The sequence below is a fragment of the Pristis pectinata genome, chromosome 5 (assembly GCF_009764475.1).
Source record: "Pristis pectinata isolate sPriPec2 chromosome 5, sPriPec2.1.pri, whole genome shotgun sequence".
In the NCBI taxonomy this organism is placed as follows: domain Eukaryota; kingdom Metazoa; phylum Chordata; class Chondrichthyes; order Rhinopristiformes; family Pristidae; genus Pristis; species Pristis pectinata.
In genome coordinates, this window is record NC_067409.1 from 32,812,055 (window position 1) to 32,831,258 (window position 19,204).

The window sequence follows — 19,204 nt, forward strand, 5'->3', positions numbered from 1 at the left end:
TATTGTTGTTGTTACTCTTCTCCCCCCCACCCCACTTCCATTCTCTGCCTCCCCCATACCTTGCAACTACTGCAGATGCTGGAAATTTGAGATAAAAACAGAAAAGGTGGAGATATTTATATTCTTATGAGGCCTTTTCCCCAAAACTATTGTGCTGAGCTGCTGCCTCACCTGCTGCCCATCTACAACCTTTTATGTACAAATTGTTCAAGAAACAACTAAAAATCCAAAGGTGAATTTAATCCTTGGGTTGGTACAACAAGATTCCACCATCAGATTGAGATTAATGACCAGATAATTTATTTTAATTACATTGGTGGAATAATAAATGTTGGCCAGCACACAAGTGGAACCGTGCCATGAAATCTTTTACAACTACCTGAAAAGGACATAGAACTTTGGTTTAATGTCTCATCTGAAATAGTGTAATTAACTGTCAAAGGATTAGAATGAGAACAACTAGAATGTAAGTAATTCATGTACTCATGTCCTTAAAGAAACATCTCTGCCAACTTTGTGCCAGAAGAGCCTGGCTGAGGCCTGAATGGTCTCTCTGGCCTCTTTCCCACATCCACCATCATAAAGAACATTTTTCCTCAGGACGTTGTTCTTCACCAGCCTATTCAGGTCCTTCTGACCAGTTGGGAGCACTCTTAAGCCCTCCCATCATTGTGGCATTCGTTCATTCATTGGTACCAGTCGGTAGAAGGGCTTTCCTTGTATTCTGGATATGTCCCTTTCAGAACTACTTGTGTTGCATTTTCACAGCTGCAAGAACTTTCAGTATGTCAGTTAGGAATGGCATGCTGAAGTTAGGAATGGCATGCTGAAGTCGGCAATGTGAGTTTCAGTGCGATGTTTCACAGGGAAACCCGACAATTCTGTTCTGTGAATCTAATAATTGAAGTTTTAGCCATTAATGTGACCCACAAGGCTGTTTTAACACCAGAAAATGGTGTAAAGCAAGTTATCAACCCTGATATCCTGCCTCTGCATGTTATTTATCATGTGTAGCCAACCTCCACACCTGAATACATACAATTCTACCATTGTAAAAGGTAAATAAAACTATAAAAATACCAATCCACACAGTCACCAACCACTCCCCACTCCAATCTGCTTCACCCAATGACTTTATTGTCTGATGGACTACTGGGAACCAATACTACCAATGTGCATTTTAAATCATCAGGCATTAACATCTTTGTTAAGGCACCTTCTATTATTTCATGAACCAAGCTTCATTAATTATGATCTGGCACATTACTCAGTTTCTCTTCTTTGCTTTTGGAAAAAGTTAAAGTTTTGCTTCCATGGATAACACAAGTACAGGAATAATAGAAAATACATTAAAACTAAAAAAGGTATGAAATATGTTGCCCAGTGCTTATTTATTTATAGTTGTTTAATTAAGTAGTTAGTCACATTTATTTACTTGAGAGTTATTTTAAGTGGTATCTTTTCATGGTTCTTAAGGACTCCAAGTTGCTTTTCAAGGTCCAAACCACTTGTTTCCACTTGCAAAGGTCTCCAGACAAATTTACAGTAAAGTATGACTCTCTGGAATACTTTACTGTAAATAAGTTTCATTAAGCTTGAACTATTTTATCAGTTTTAATGTACTCTTACTGCTCTATATGTATTCAGTGCAAGACTGTACTCTTACTGTAGTTCATGTTCTATTGTACTCATTATATTCCCAGGAGGAAGGATTTTAAGCCTGGAAGCCCAGACTTTTAAAACCAACAGTACAAACCTTTGAAACATTGGCTGGCTTCTGGGTTCACTGTGCAATCAGCTACTGGTTATCTGAAAGCCGACCTTAGTTCTAATTATTTGTTTCAAGTAGAATAAAAATAGCATAGGACAAGGAACCAGACTTGCTTTGAGTGGAAACGTGTGATGGGAAATTCTAGGATCTGCATTGAATACAAGTGGAATCTGAGGGATACATCATTATTTGTCAGTAATGCCATCTCAAGGATCAAAGAAGTCACAGTGAAAGAGGGTAGTGAGAAAAGGGTTCAGAGGATACATGAGGGTGGGCTCAATGAAAGACCTTGCTGCAAAACAAAAGCATCAGGGACAAAAATGCTATTGAAAGAACGAACATGCATGGTTGGACATCACCAGGATTTGCTACTCATCATTAAACCATCATAAAATGTCACTGACTTCATCTCTTAAATCTCAAAGTGGTAATCATATTTTGATTTGCAAAGTTTCTTAACCAAAGAATTAAACTAGATATTCTGAGAAGACAAAAGAGACTGCAGATGCTGGAACAAAAAAAAGAGGATGAAGGAAGAACTCAGTAGGTCAAGCAGTATTGAATCTTCCAATCTCAGGTAACCCACACAATCCCAGTGTTCTCCCCCCATGCACAATCACCTGTCTACCTAGTTTTCTTTTAGCTTTCTTCACCTTTCTCATCCCCTCCCCCATTTGGTTCCATCAGCCCATCATCTCCTCCCCATCTGGTTTTACCCATCATTTACCAGCCTTTATCTCACCATACCACCTTCCCCCCCCGCCCCCCCCCAACTTCATATTACTATACACTGGCAATCTGTCCTGATGCAGGCTGTCAACCCAAAATGTCAACTTACACCTTTTGCCTCCACAGATGCTGCTTGACCCACTGAGTTCTTCTAGTGTTCTGGTCTTTGTTTCAGATTCCAGCATCTGTAGGCACTTTTATCTTCATTAGTTAACGGAGTCCAACAACTGATAGATTAACTTTTCTTCATAATGATAATTCTTAAAATGAAAATAATTATTCCATCAACAATTTATTCCATTTAATTCAAGATCATTTAATGCAAGACAATTATGCAAGAAGTTTCTAATTAAAAATATACCAAAATCCATTACTGAATTTAAAATTAATAGCCAATTAAATATTCCAAATGGTCCTGGCAAATCAAATGATCCTGAAGAATTTGGAAATGTATTTTTGTAACATGGATCGTCCGTATAAAAATTCACCACATAATTAAGTCCTGACGCACATATGGGAAATTGTTTTCCTGCATGAAACATCCACAAGGTAGATTTTAAAATTCCTGAGACAGTATCTTGAGGCAAATCCAAATACAAATCTGCTGTTTAAACGAAAAGAACCCTACAAATACGAGGGTAAAGCTGAAGATAATCTGGCACCTTTGGGATTTTGGTGGTGCTGGAGCGTAGATTTTCCAAACTTCTGGATTTTATCTCAACACACTTCTAGTTTGCAGTGAGTTAGGGGGCAGCACAGTGGAATAGTTAGTGTCTCAAAGCTCCACAAACCCAGGTTCAATCCTAACCTCGGAGGCTGTCTGTATGGAGTTTGCAAGTTCTCTCTGTGGCTGCAAGGTTTTCTTTGTGTGTTATAAAGTCATAAAGAGATACAGAAACAGGCCCTTTAGCCCACCAATTCTGCACTGATCACCCATTTTACACTAATCCTACCACTATGCTCTGCTTTCCTCCCACATCCCAAAGTTGTAAGATTTGGTAGGTTAATTTCCCATTGTAGGTTAAATTGTCCATAATGTGCAAGTCACTGGTTGAACCTGGGGAAATGGGAAGGAGTTGATGGGAATGTTGGGATAGTAAAAAAAAAATTAAAATGGGATTAATGTAGGATTAAAGTACATGGTGGGTGATGGTCGATGTGGACACAGCAGGCCAAAGGGCCTGTTTCTGCGCTGTAACTCTCTATGATTCTGTACAACAGGGCCCCAGTGAACCAGAGATGAAACGTCAGGATTTCTCAATAATCATAAAGCATATTGTTGGAGTTTTACTCTATTTTGTTCTGGTAGGGGTAGTGGGGGAAGTGGGGGAAAGCAGTGGTATCAACCTTCATGTGATCGTTCTGTTAGTGTATTTCTTTCTCTGATTAACCTGCCAAATAGCCAATCAGATCTCATCACTCAACCTCCCAGACAGAACAAATTGACACCAGATAAAGGCCTTAATCAGATGTGAAAGGGGAAGAAAGAATGGACCAGCTCAAGTCTATCAACTAAGGCTTATCCAAAGCAAACTAAGAGTTACTGAAGCTACATTCCTATATATGATCTTGCCGCAAATAAAAATCCAGAATGTTTACATATTAAAATTAAACTCAAATGTGAAGCTATTCAAATAATTCAAACCCTCCAAAACCAAAGGCCTGAAGTTCACCAACTTAAAATCAAATGTATCCAGCTCTAGCCTTCCTAAGAATACTGCAGCTACAAGAGGAGGTCAGAAGCTGCCTATCCTGAAGCAAGTGGCTCATCTCCTATCACCACAGGGCCTTACCATCATCTAGAAGGCACAGGTCAGAAGTGTGATAAAATATTCTTCACGCAGCACTCAAGGTTAACACCATCCAGTCTGCTTGATTGGCACACCACCAACCAGCCTCAACATTCACTGCCTCCACCACCAGCATTACAATGACTGCAGTGTGTAAATTCAACAAAATGTATTGCAGTTATTCACCCAGAATCCTTTAACAGCACCTCCCAAACCCACAACCTCTGCCACAAATAAGGACATTGTTAGCATAGTGCATAGGTATATCTCCTGCAAATGCCACTCTAAGTTGCACACCGTTCTCACTTGGAAATACATCAGTCCATCATCATCACTGGGTCAAAATCTGAGAACACAGTTTGATCAGAACTACTTAGTCTAGATCTCATCACAGCCTTGAGCCAAACATGAATAGAATTCTGGAGGGAAGGTGAAAGCAATTGTGTTTGGCGTCAGCCACAGAGTCAAAGAGAGATACAGCATGGAAACAAGCTCTTTGGCCCACCAAGTATGCATTGACAGCAAGTCAGGTAGGCCTAGTGCATGGGGCTGTGTGTGTGCATGCATGTGTGTGTGCAAAGAAGAGGAATCGGGGGAGGTCAGGGACCAAAAAGAAACTGGGGAGTGGGAAAGGAAGATTAATCAGAGCTTCTCTTTGAAATCTAGGGTATGATAGTTATGATGCTGAGCTTGTAATCCAAGAGGCCTGGAATAGGAATTTAAATTCAGTTAATTGAATAAATCTGAGTTAAAACATTTTATAATGGTGACCATAAAACTATTTATTGTCTTAAAAGGTCATCTGACATACTAATATAACTTTAAGGGTGAAAAACTTTTGTCCCCATTTAATCTAATTGAGCTATGTAATTGACCCTTAGGCCACCTCTTGAATAGACCAGCAAGCTATTCAGCTATAGCAAAATTGCTATGTACTTCATGAGTATCTTTGCCACACAGAATTCAATGGTTCAAAAAAATATTCACTATTCCCCTCTCAAGAGCAAGGTTATGCTGGTCTTGACCATGTTGACCAAATTCTGCTAACTAATAAAGAGGTTGTACCATATGACCATGTCTCTCTGTATAATTGAAGTCACATTCTAGCAAACTTGTTCCACACCTCTCACGGGCAATACGTTACTGTAAATCGCATGCTAATTCAACTTGATCTGAACAAAGATAGTTATATAAATACACTATTTACCCATTGTCCTCTCACTTAATAAAGGGTTTCTGCATTTTGTAATAGCAGTATTCTGTTATCCTGTAACAGAAGAATCTTTATACTCATTTGTACAGAACCCCCACATGAACTACACATACTAAATGAAGCTATAATAGGAAACGCTGTTCAAACTTACGTTATGAAGTGCTTGAATTTGAAAATACATTAGCATCACAGCATTGGAGGCAAACAAATTGCTACTTAGTCATGCTGTTATAGCTTTATTCAAAAATGATAATTCCCTAAAGAAATGTGGCATTTAGTCATCCTGATGAAAATGAATATGAAAAGCAGCATCAAAAGGAAAACAAAACAATTTAATGAACAGGAAACTCTGAAAACTAATTTTCCCACCAGCTGAGTAGAAATAGGCAACAGCTAAACTTATATAGATAACAAGCCAAACACGTGCAGATTTTATTTTTGACAGTAGACGTATTACATTTTATGTAGGCTATTCAAGCCTGTTCCACCACACAATTACGTCAAGGCTGATCTACCTCTAATTCAGATACCTGAACTAGTGACATACCTAATGCACTTCAAAAAACTCAATTTCATTTTTCAAACTTTTGGTTGACTCAACCTAAACATTAATCTCCCCAAAAGTCACTAAAGTTCTAAATTTCCACTTCATTGTATGCTAAGAACTTCTTGACATCATATCTGAAAACTTTAAAATCAAAGCAAAGGTTCTGACCCCACAATGAAATAGGTAGAGAAAAATAACCCCTTCTTAAAACAGCTCAGTTTCGACATCCATTAATCTTCTGCTCAAGGAATGCCTTCATTATTAAACATTTTTAGTCTTGAGACAATTCTGGTATATTAGCACCAAACCTCTCCAACATACCCTTCCTAATGTGGTGCCCAGAACTAAACACGGCAGTCTAAACTCCATCTATACATAGCTGTCACATAACTGTTGAGTTGTACTTCAGCCCCCTTGTACTGAATGAGCTTTGCAACCGGTCCCTAAATTTCTATGCTGATGTAATTTGCAGCAACTCACATTTTTTTAAAAAAAATACACCGATTTATCTTTCGTGGGTTCAAAACTGATGACCTCAAGCACCCTTGCATTAAATTGAAACTGCCAGAGTTTCACCAACTTTGTTAATCTATCAATGTTCCTTTGCCACCTTCATCTCCCAAGTCAATTATTTGTTATGCCACCTTACTTAGTGAGCTAGCATGGATATTTGGCACCCTATTCCTTCATGTGTGATTCATAAACATTCCGAAAACCTACATGTCTCCCAGTTCAGATCCCAGAGGGAATCACACCACAAATTACCAACATGATTACATATCCATACCCACCGTCACCTCTTTTATATCCAATTGCTTTCACATCAATAGAACACTTGTAATTCTGTGTGCTTTTTTATTAAGTTTCTTTTGTAAAACTTTAAAAGTGTATTTTGAAAGTCAATTTATACAAATCCCAAGATTTCACTCATTAACCATGTTATTTACCTCCTCAAAAATTTCAACCAGCTTTATCAGAAATGACATACCCAATATAAACCCTACTTAGTTCTCTCATCAGTCCTTACTTGCTCATGCGGTCACTAATAACAAATCCTAGCAACTTCCTCATAACAGACTCTGAATTAATAGGCTTATATTTCCTAGTTTCTCTCTTACTCGTCTCCAGTAATGAAGTTACAATGGTAATTTACCAATAATTCCAATAATAAATCAAGACTGCTTTAGATCACAACATGAACTATTGACTACGTCCTTAAGAGCTTCCTTTAATTTCCTAGACTGGAAATCATCTTGTTCTGGAGACTTGTCCAACTTTAGTCTTATTTTTTCCAGAACCATCCTTTTAATTGTATTAAATCAAATAAATGCTTCCTATTTATTTTCAGAATAATTTTGCATTGCTGATATTTAAATTCATTATATACTGTGAAGATTGTACAAAGTAAACATGTAACAAATCTGACATTGCCCAATTATAAAGGATTGGAAGATTTTGGAAAAAATAATGGTAAGCAAACAATTGTTAATGTGTAAATCTGTCAGTTAGAGATTTAGAGATGCAATCAAGTCGCTGATTGTTTTATGCCCACTGTGGCTTTCTTTGTACAGAAAGCACCTTGGCCTTAGTTTCCCTTTTTTATATTAAGGACGTATATAATTTATATATTATTTGTCAAATAAATACAGCACAGAAAATAAGTCTAATTAATAACAATTAAAAATCTTTCTGGCTCAGTAAGGAAACAGGCAAAACAGTGCTGTTTCACTCCTTCAAATACTAAACTATTGTTGGAGACTTAAACCAATGTTAAATTTTGTGTTTTTATTTTTCATACCTTTTTCTCTCTTAAACCAATCAATCTTTAGCTCTGTTTTCTTTCAGTAGACAATTTGACACTAATAAACAACTTGTCATTTTACATTTATATCTGAATTCTTAAATCTCTAAGATATTCAGCTGCTCCTTTCATTCAAGTCCCAAATGCACAGTCGAGGCCTCACCGTGTTGTTTTCAAACCATGCTTCTAGTGAGTTCAGACAAAAAATTTTGATGATTCCAGGAAAAAAGTCAAATGACAACTGCCATAAGATGCCATTGCTAGCCCGATTACAACTAATTAACAGGTTGATTAACCAAATTATTAACAGAGGTTTCATCTGCCTTTCATCTCTCTCACTGTCATCTTCCTCACTCATGATTCCAGTGCTTATAGCTTTTGTGTCCCTGCTTATCACCTACCTGCCTGTCTCCCAACTCCAACCCTCACTCATATGGCTGTTTCTGCTCATCACTGGTCCACCTGTCACCCACCATCCCGTCTCACTCCTCCCCAATGTCTCTTTATACTGGCTATCTTCTCTCTTCACTCTCAGTCCTGATGAGGGGTCTCCACCCAAAATATCAACAATTCCTCCCTACACCCCAACAGATACTGTTCAACACACCTGGTTTCTCTTGCAGTTTGTTTTTTTTCTCCAGATTCCAGCATCTTCAGTCTCGTGTCTCTTCATTAACAGAAGCATCTATCTTTAAAGGGCCTACCTTATTACATCACAACCTCATAATTTACTTGTAAAATCTTTTGGTTTAATCCTTAATGTATCTTGCCATTTTTAAAAAATAATCCCTTTTTAACACCTGTTGTGGTTTCTATAGATACAAAAATACACACAACCTCTTATGAATATGCTCTTGGGTCCTCCAGTTTCTCTCTCAAATTCAGTTTCAGTTAAAACCACTTCCAACATGTAAAGCTATTTTTTGAACAAGATTTAGTTCAAAAAAAGTGACTACAGTGCACTACATGCAAGTATCTTTGCAGATTGTTCAACATACTTTTTTCTCCTTTTCCAGGAGTGAACCCGATTTGTCCCGAGAATGCGATGAGGAATCACTCAAAGCTTGGTATTTTGCACCAGATGAATGGTTGCCTCTCTTCTAAAAAAAAATTATTTTAAATAAATTTAGCTTTAAGCTAGAGAGAAATGAATTTATTAGGGTAGATGGTTAATTACAAGAGAGCTGAACAATTCAAAGGACGATACCAACAGCAAGTAAAATGGTATCAGGCGATGAAAAAGATCTTTGTTTATATTTTAAACAACATAATGAGTCACTTCTGGTTAAGGCTTGTATATTTGATGAAAACCAAAATTTTGTTTCAGCTGTTAAAATAGATTAGTAAAAACACAGGATTTCCATCCTGCTCACACTCTAGTCTGTCAATCATAAAATTGTTGCACTATTGAAAATAAATGATTCAACATGTTACCAAATGACTTTAGCAGTTAGATTACATTTAATTGTCCATAGGAAGCTAGAGCTTAGAAAATGGATTTGTGGGAACTGAGTGTATGCGGCCTATCTTGTAATTACTGTCAATGTACACAACGTGCAAGATTTTCACATGCAGCCAGCACAGTTGTAAAGAATCAAAGGAACCAGGGGACCTACATTCTGCCTAAAAAGACAGTTGAACATGTTTAAGAAACAGCTTAAGGAAGAAGTAAGCAGGGAAGAAGGTTCTATCAAATACCAGGGAAAAAGGCTTCTTCCTCAGCCAACTTTAATCCCTCATCTCCCCAGGGAACAGAAAGTCCCCTGAGCATATCTGAATGGCTGTGGGAAAAGAATGCTAATTTCAGTGCCAGGAACATTGCACCTACAACACAACTGCAATGCTTGAAAATATTTCACCTTAAAAGGAAAAACCAGGAATACACTTGAAAAGTAAAATTTACTATGAGTAAAGTGCTGCAGAATTGGATGACTCTTTCAAAGGTCTGGCACTGACTTACTGGACTGAATGCCCTCTTTCTCTGTGTAATCTCTGAAAGGAAACAGCCAATCACGAATGAAAGTTGTTAAACTACAAAGAATGGGAAAAATAATTTACTCCACCAAAACTTTGCACTATGCTACAATTACCAAAGTACATTTCACTAAACCTCCTTATGGTCATGCTTTCACATTCATCACTACTGCAACCCCCAGTTATTCATTACTCATACATTACCCACAATCAATCAGCTTTCTCAGCATGAAGGCCACGTTCTTTAAGCACCAAGACTTTCACTAACATACTGCTTTCTTGCAGAATACAATGGCAACAATGTAACAGACAGCTACTGGAAAAGAAGGCACCATCTTCACATTCGCTCAAGCCTGCTCCCTCCCCCACTCCCTAACCCAATAGATGAGAGTCTTGGGACCACAACCCAAGGCTGCAGTCTGTAGTCACTAGCAATGCTGGGATGCACAAGATTCCTTAATACTTAATGTGCTTTGTCTCTTCTGACTTCTCTCCATGACAAGTTCCAAATGCAATCAACACAATGTTGTAACAAGCTAACCCATGTTCGCTTTTTTCTCCCCTCATAGGGATAGGGCACCAGAGATACCAGCTCATCTGAATACAAAACCACATATTGGGTCCATTCTTGATGATGCCTTTAAGGACTAAGGCTATGTTACAAAATTCACAAATGTCCACCGGGAATTTCTAAGTGCACCAAACTGTCAGAAAACACACACTTGTTGATACAGGCATGAATGATTTCAGCTCTAACTTGCTTCAATTAATTTAAATTGGCTTATTATTGGCTTATGTACTAAGATACAATGAGAAAATTTTGTTTTGTATGCCATCCATACAGACCATTTCATCACATCAGTGCATTGAGGTAGTACAAGGGAAAAGAATAACAGAATGCAGTTACAGAGAAAATGCAGTGCAGGCAGACAATAAGGTGCAAGGCCATAAGGAGGTAGATTGTGAGGTCAAGAGACCACCTTATCATACTAGGGGACCATTCAATAGTCTTCACAGAGCATGGATATCATTATCTAACATGAAAAATTGTCAGTTCTTCAAGTATCACAGTATTAGAAGATGTCCTGTGAAGCTCCAAGTTATCATAAACTTCTGTAATGAAAGTTCAGTGCTGCTGCTGAAACAGTTCACTCTGCTGACGTGGAAGCTATGGTGGCTGCCATTTTGGGAATGGGGGCCATTATTGAAATGGGCTGCTAGAGCATGACATCACTCATGAACTCAGCCCTTAGAATAGCTGTGAAGGCACCAACCTCAGAAAGTCACATTAGGTTCCCAAGATAGGAATTTTCATGTCCTTTCTCAAGAAGGCAACACGTTTGTTCCCCCACTTGCCCCTTTCCTGAGGCCCGGTTGCAGCAGGTTCAATTCTACCAGTGGGTTCAATTCCCAAATCAAAATGGTGGGAGTGTACATTAAGTAAACACATCAATACAATTTTGAGGCAAAGCTACATTGTTAAGAGTGCCAAGCTTTGGCCAAGATGTAAAGGCCTCATTTGCTTGCAGAGGTAAATGATCACAAGAGACTATTTTGAATGAGAGTAACGGAATTCCCCTGATATGACCAATATTTATCAACAGGCCAAATCATTTTTAAAAAAGATCAACTGTTTTATATAATAGCAGTTTATGGAAGTACTCCATTAGCTGCAAAGTTATTTGCACCCCTCCTCCTGCCTCCATCCTAAACGCATGGAAGTTATTTCATTAATACAAGTTCTTTGTTTTCCTCAGCTAGTTGGCCCAAGAATATTGCAGTCTATTCCAAGATCTTCAGGCTGCAATAGAGTCATTTAAACCAGAGCTGCTCCCAATCATCTGAAGTTTCCTCAATGAAGCCCAAGCCACAGACTTCTGTAAGTATAGGCTCACACAATTTTTTTGTCAATGTTGATTTGGCAACCATAAGTTTATCTGAGAGTATAAATTTGTTAATTGGTATTTGTCTTTCTGATGGACAATGCTACCGGTTGGAAGTGAAGGAAAGCAATTGGATTTTAAAATAAGAGAGATAGTGATTATTGGATTATTGAAGGAAAAGCACGGACTCCAATTTAATTACACTAAGTCATTCCACAATGAGCTTATCTCCGAGCTTGGCAAACAGAGTCTAGTGGTCATTGCCTCTACACCCATTTCAGTGACATCACACAGCATACAGGAACCTAAACAGCTTTTTCCAGGTGAGGCAAAAATTCATGTGCACTTCCTATAACCTTGTCCACTGTATTTGGTGGCCTCTTCCACATCGGCGAGACTCAGTGCAGACTGGGTGACTGTTTTGCAGAGCACCTATGCTCTGTCCACAATGGCCATCCTGAGCTCCCAATTGCATGCTATTGCAATTCCCCTTCCCATTCCCACACTGACCTGTCCATCCTCAGCCTTCTTCACTGCCAGGACAAGGCTCAACGCAAACAAGAGGAGCAATACCTCATATTCCACTTGGGTAGTCCACAACTCAATGGCATGAACACCGAGTTTTCCAATTTTAGGTAACCCTCCCCTCCTATGGGTTCTCCCCCCTCCCACCTCCCTTCCTCCCATTTTTCCCCCTTTCCTACAATCCCCTGTCCAGAGCACCCATCATCCATCTTCGCCCCCCCCCTTCCCTGTTCCATCCACCCACTGCACACACAGTTCACCCATAGGCTGTGTGACAATTTAAATTCAGTTCAGAAAAATTTCTCAGTAAAAGGTGACAATGAAGCTGTCAAATTGCCAATAAAATCCTACCTTGTTTAGTAAATATCAGGGATTTCAGTGGTAGGGAAGTTATTGGAAAAAGTTCTGATGAACAGAATTAATCTGTACTTGGAAAGGCAGGGATCAGCTAGGATGGGTTGGTTACAATCTGACCAATTTGACTGAACTTTTGCAACAGGTAATAAAATATACTGATGAGCACAGTGCAATTGATAATAATACACATAGGACACTTATCCAAAAGGTTAAACCCCTTGGGATCCAAGGCAAGTTGACAAATTGGATCTAAAATAGTCATAGTAAACAGCATGATTCTGGAGGGTTGTTTTTGTGATTGAAAACAAGCAACCAGCAGTACACCACAGAGATTGGTGCTGGGACACTTACTTTTTGTTACTGTTACTTACTCTTACTTACTGTTCGTTATATACATTAACAATTTGGATATGAATGTAGGAGATATGATTAGCAGGTTCTCAACTGACAAAAATTGTTGTTGAAAGTGATGACAGTCTCAGGCTACAGGATGATATTGATCTGCTGGGAAGATAGACAGAACAACGGCAGATGGAATTTAATCCAATGAATTGTAGGACCAAAAGACGTATTGAATTTGTACACCAAGATTCCTCAAGGTTCCCATATGACGGCAAGGCAGGGAGATAAGACAGTGATGGTAGCATATGGGATACTTGCCTTCATGAGCCAGGGCACAGATTATAAGTGCAGGGAGGTGATCACACAACTTTATATGACATTGGTTAAGTCACAGATGGAATACTCTGTGAAGTCCTGGTCACCACACTTTAGGAAGGATGTGGTTGCCCTGGAGAGGGTGCAGAGGCAATTCACCAAGATGTCGATTTGGGGGGGGTGAGGGGTGTGGGGTGGGAGTAAAAGGGCACACAGCACAGTTGCCTGATAAAAGTAAACAATACTAGAGGTGTCCAAAGCTCAAGGGCATAGGTTTAAGGCATAGGAGGTTTAGAGAGAATCTGAAGAAACTCCCCCCTCCCCCTACCAAAGGGTGATTGGAACCTGGAATGCACTGCCTGAGAGGGTGGTAGAGGTAGCTACCCTCATATTTAAGCAGCATCCAGAGTAACATTTGAATCACCAGGACACACAAGTCTCCAGACCAGATGCTGGTAAATGAGCACTTGGTCTGTAGTCTATGTGAATATAGATAGGTATTTGATAGTCAGCATGAACATGGTGGGCCAAAGAGCCAATTTCTGTGCTGAGTGATTCCATGAAGGAAACAAGTCTTCAGTCCCACACCAACATGGCCAACTCAGAATCATCCTTTGAACTTCCCAAACAATTCAACTGTATCCATGGGAAATAAATGTAAGCCTTAACAGAGGTATCCACACAAGGTGGAATTAAAAAAAACATGCAACGCAATAAAGACCTGTTCCTGTAGGTAGAGTGGAAAATGTCTGGTTTAAAAGGAATGCTATTTGCATTGACATGAACCCATTATTAACTGTGGAAGCTCTTCGTAGGGCACTTTCGCTTGAGGAATCCCCCAGAACTTGGCATTGGACTATGGCATTTCATGACATTTATCAATGACCTAAATAAAAGCAGTGTGGGAAATTTTCACAAGCTTGGAGATCCAGACTTTAAAAAGTGGCACTCAATTACCTTGTAAACCACACCCACACAATTTAAGTGTCCATTTTATTTCTTTCTTAACCTATTATCTGGCAATAATGTAAGACAATACAACACTTTTCATATCTAACAAGAACATTTTAAATTAACTGCAGGCTGAGTCAGTAGTTAAGGTGGCAAATGCAATGTTAGCATTCATTTTGAGGACAAAACATAAAAGCAGGGATGAACTGCTGAGGCTTTATAAGGTGTTGGTCAGACTGCAGCTGGAATATTGAGAGCAATTTTGGGCCCCTTATCTAAGGAAAGATGTGCTGGCTCTAGACAGAGTCCAGAAGATGTTCACAAGAATCATCCCAGGAATGAAAGGCTTAACATATGAGGAGCGTTTGATGTCTCTGGGCCTGTACTCAATTGAGGGGAAATCTCATTGAAACCTACTGGATACTGGAAGGCCTGGATAGAGTGGACATGGAGAGGAAGTTTCCATTAGTAGAAGGCACAGCCTCAGAATAAAGGGACGTCCCTTCAGAAGTTACAGGAGGAGGAATTTCTTCAGCTAGAGAGTGGTGAATTTGTTTCCACAGAGGGCTGTGCAGGCCAAGTCATTGGGTGTTTTTAAGACAGAGATTGGTAAAGTGGTTAAGGGTTATGGGTAGAAGGTAGGAGAATGGAGTTGGAAAAATAAATCAGCTATGATTGAATGGCGGAGCAGACTTGAAGGGCTGAATGGCCTAATTCTGCTCCTGTATCTTATGGTCTTTTAAACACTTATGTTAACAGTTAAAATAAATTTGAGCCACAGCAGTCCATTGATTGGGGTGCATATGACCCAGGAAGCCTGGGGCTCCCAGACAAGAATACACATATGCAGAAATCTCAAACTTCCTAATGATCCTTGGAAGCAATTTCCCAATTAAGCCCCGTGTTTGACTCCATATGCAGGCCAATAGTGGAGTGCTAGCTTTATAATTCCCCAGTTACTCAGGGGAATCTACTCGATGAATCTGTACCAAGTTAGACCTGGCAATGCAGTTCAATGACTACATTCATTCCAAAGTAAAGTTATGGCTATGAAGTAGAGAGGCAAGGTTCAGTGAAGTTAGATCCTACTGAATTAATAGAGTTAAAATAATTAAAATATATTTATAAGAAGTGTTCAATGTTTTTTTAATATGAAGAAAAGTGTAATTAATTAATCACAGCTTTTGTTGTTTATGAATACCAGAGACAGTCAGAAGCAGCACTTCTTCATGTCCACCACATAATGTCATTTATGTCTGGAACCTGCTAAATACATTTACTAAAGCCACCTTTATTGCTGCTGATAGATTTGCTCCTAGGTCATTGAAGAGGGGCGAGATTAGATAGCTCCTCACTGTTGGAAAACTCAGGGCTGGTGTCTCATAAAAGAATGGTAAAATTTAAGATAGATTCCTGAACGGGTTGCAACTAAATCAAGGCCACTGGATCAGAGAAATACTGAATATCAAAATACATAAATAAGGCTACTGTAAAAACCTTCAAAATAGATGGCTTCAAGTTTGAAAGAGAAAACATTTAATGTTTGGGCAAAGGGGTAATATATATCATAGTGCAATACCTTGCATACTCGCTAACCCAGTTCAGTTCTTAAAACACAACCAGCAACATTCTATATAAAACATTACTGAAAGTTTATAGCCCAACTTAAAGACCATTTAAAATTCCCCATCAAAGTATTTCTAATAACTGTGCAAAAGTACATACAAAGAGTTTTGCAACCAAATTGCTGATATTTAACAAATATAATCCAAATGAGGAAAGAGTACACTATAAGTTATAGTTCATATAGGTATGTCACTTTTCTTTTATATATCCAGTTTTCAGCTTTATTCATTGAAAATAGACAACCAACAACTTTTTAAACCTATGACACTTTCTAGCTTAATGCTATTTTGCCAGAAGTACTCAATATTTTATATTCTCATTATTTGATAATCTTCTTCAGATGAGCAGACAGTTAACAACCTTTCTATCAGATCAACAGCAAAGAAGAAATAGTGAGATCAGTAGAAGAAGATAGTCTGATAGAGCACTTCTTCCTCTTCTTGCTTAATAAATTCAACTCAATCACAAAATGGTTGTTACTTTGGATTTTTCTTTTTATGGAATTCTTGCCATTTCCTTCACAAAATTCTTAGCACTTACCAATTTTCCAAAATGGTATTTACAGTAGCCACAGTATTTAACATTATCAGCTTCTGAACCTTCTTCTTCACATAGAAGTCCTGCCAGTTGTGCACTGAAAAAACAGTAAAAACAGTCAAGATACTAGCAAAGAGATTGAAATATGTGTCAAGTCTGCAGAGTAGTTTATGGCTGTCTATTAAGTTTTCACCTTTCTTTACTCTTTTCTCAATTAAGAATTCAGTATTCCAAAAAGGATATTATGACCTAACTTTTTTTGCTAATAGCTTGAGAACTCCATTTTTCACAATCCTCTCATGTCATCCAGCTCTATTAAGTCCTAATACCTCTACAATGCTAAAACCCTTTCCTTATGTCTGGAATTCCTCCAGTGGCCTAGGTACGTTTTATAGTATAAAGAATGAAAGATCTCAGATTCGGTTCTTGATCTATGCTGAATTAATTACCTCAGATGAACTATCACAAATGGTTTCAGCATTGAGATGACAGAATGAAGAGCATTATCTGGAAGTTAGATAACTTGCAAGAAGATGTGCATAAATCTTGATACAGTGTTTAAATTCATGAAAACCCCAAAACACCTGCAGATATTAGAAATCTGAAAACTGAAAATAGTGGAAATATTCAAGTCAGGTAACATGTATGGAAATAGAAAGTTAATATTTCAGCTTCTCTTCCAGAGATGCTGCCTGGCCCAAGTACTTACTGAATTTTATGTCTAGTATGATCGGGCTGCACAGAGATCAGTGGATAATGCTGAAATTCCAAGCCTCCAATGAAGTAGCCACAATGTAGTACCAAACATGCAAACATTTTATTGAGCTATGCTGTTCAGCACTGCTTAATGAAAATTCCTAATGCCTGCTGCACATCTAACAATGGTTCAAACTTAGTCTCTCAGATGACAAACTAGTCAATAACTTCTTTGGAAGAAGGAAGGAAGAGAAGGAGAGAAGCCAGATTTTATTCCGGGCTTTAGTGATGCAAAGATATAGAGGCCAATGACTAACATTACTGCCAAATTTGAATCTAGCCATCCCACTGTGCCTTAAGGCACTACTAATGATCAATGTATATTGAACAGAGGTTTGAGGTTTAGAACATGGGCTATGATTCTTCCTGTTCAACTCTTAAATTTGCAAGCCATGAGTCTAATAGCTTGGAAAGTCCAGGCAAAGTAAGCAACAAGCTTAGCTCCATTACAGGTATGCTTGAAACTGCATTAGTAATGCTGCACCCAAGTGTTTTTTTTTGATCTACACCTAGTTTGTCTGAATTGGTTGGCAGAACGTAGTTCTTCATGAAGAATATGCATTGCCATCTCTTCATCCACTGAAAACAATCTAATCAGTATTTGCCTCAACCTAAACTTTCATAACTTTCAAGGCCTCCCATGTGATCACCCCAGTGCCTGAGTGCGAAGCCACACATCAACACTTCCTAATTTTTTGCTAAGCATTATCGATTTGACCACAAAGTTTTCTGCAACCTCAAAATGATTGCGTTAACATGCCAAAGATATCACAATAAATGTTGGTGGTCTTAATATTTTAATCTAAAATATATCCTATTTTTTAAGATTGAAAAAACTGAGCACAATATCAAAAGTTATTAAATGCACTTGCCTTTAGCTTATGCACTTTAACTGTGGACTGTATTCACTGTGCTGAAATGTCATTAAATAATTATAAAAGCAAAATACATTCTGGCTTAAGGATGCAACTGTAATACAATAGACGAATTATACTCAAAATCAGACCACCATTGCAAGAAAAACACCAACAGCAGTGATGTGACAGAAAAATAATAGCCTATGTTCATGTGACACCTGTGCACAAGGATCCCAAAGTTTCCAGTCAAGTGTTTCTATGTTCATGGAAACAGCACAGTGGCATCACCAGCTAGCTGCTCCTTTAAAGGAGCTGGGAGAAGGCCTATAGATTCACAGCTCCTGCTATCAAGGCAGGGTGTCCTCTATTGGCAGTACTGGAAAATTGGTCCCTAATGCCAATGGGACCATTCAGAACAAAAACAGAAAAGGCTAGAAATACTCACCAAGTCAGGCCGCATCTGTGGGACGAATTAACATTTCAAATTGAAGACCTTTTGTCAAAACTGGGAAGGAGAGAAATGAAGCTCATTAACCTGCAGGGAGGATTTGGGGGGAAATGTTTCTGATAGAGTAAACCCAAGGTGACCATGGGGATAAACTGTAAACAAGGTTATCTGGTCAATGAGTAAATGGGAGCAGTTAGAGAGTGAGAAATTAGACAGAATGTAGGAGTTGCGAAATACATAGCAGGAAGACATAGCTAGCAGGTCAGGCTGGGCATGTCCTCCACTTCCTGAGAGGAAAAAAGAAAAAAAAGAGAAAAGAAAAACAAACAAGGTGAGCCAATATCACAGATGGATGACTGAGACAGAAAAATCAAATTATCTTAAGTTGTAGAATTCAAGAGTCGCTAAGGCTGCAACAGGGCCAGAAGGAAGATGAGGTGCTGTTCCTCAAGCTTGCATTAGGCCTCATTGTAACAGTGCAGGAGGCTCCAGGCCAACAGGTCAGAGCAAGAGTAGGATGGAGAATTAAAGTAACAGGCAACAGGAAGCTCAAGGTTGCTTCTGTGGACTGAATGCAGGGGTTCCGCATTCTGTGTTTGATTTCTCCAATATTGAGACCACCACATTCAATACACTAGATTGGAAGTCCAAGTGATCATTGCTTCACCTGGAAAGATTGTTTGGGTACGTGGATGGTGGAAAGGGAGGAAGTGAAATGACAAACGTTGCATTGCCTGCATTTGCAAAGGAAAGTGATGCAAGAATGGGGGATGGGGGGCGGG

The 19,204-nt window shown here is 38.7% G+C and overlaps 1 protein-coding gene across 4 annotated transcripts in view; it reads right to left on the bottom strand.

Annotated features, from left to right (window-relative positions):
• Nucleotides 1–19,204, bottom strand: part of mllt10 (MLLT10 histone lysine methyltransferase DOT1L cofactor) — a 207,394-nt gene that overhangs the window by 137,252 nt on the left and 50,938 nt on the right. For 3 of the 4 annotated variants that reach the window (XM_052016277.1, XM_052016275.1, XM_052016278.1), the window contains 2 exons: nucleotides 16,365–16,458; nucleotides 8,850–8,951 (listed from right to left, as the gene is read on the bottom strand). In XM_052016277.1, the coding sequence (XP_051872237.1) occupies nucleotides 8,850–8,951; nucleotides 16,365–16,458 (196 nt within the window). The remainder of the gene's footprint in view (nucleotides 1–8,849; nucleotides 8,952–16,364; nucleotides 16,459–19,204) is intronic. The other variant, XM_052016276.1, reaches the window with a different exon arrangement.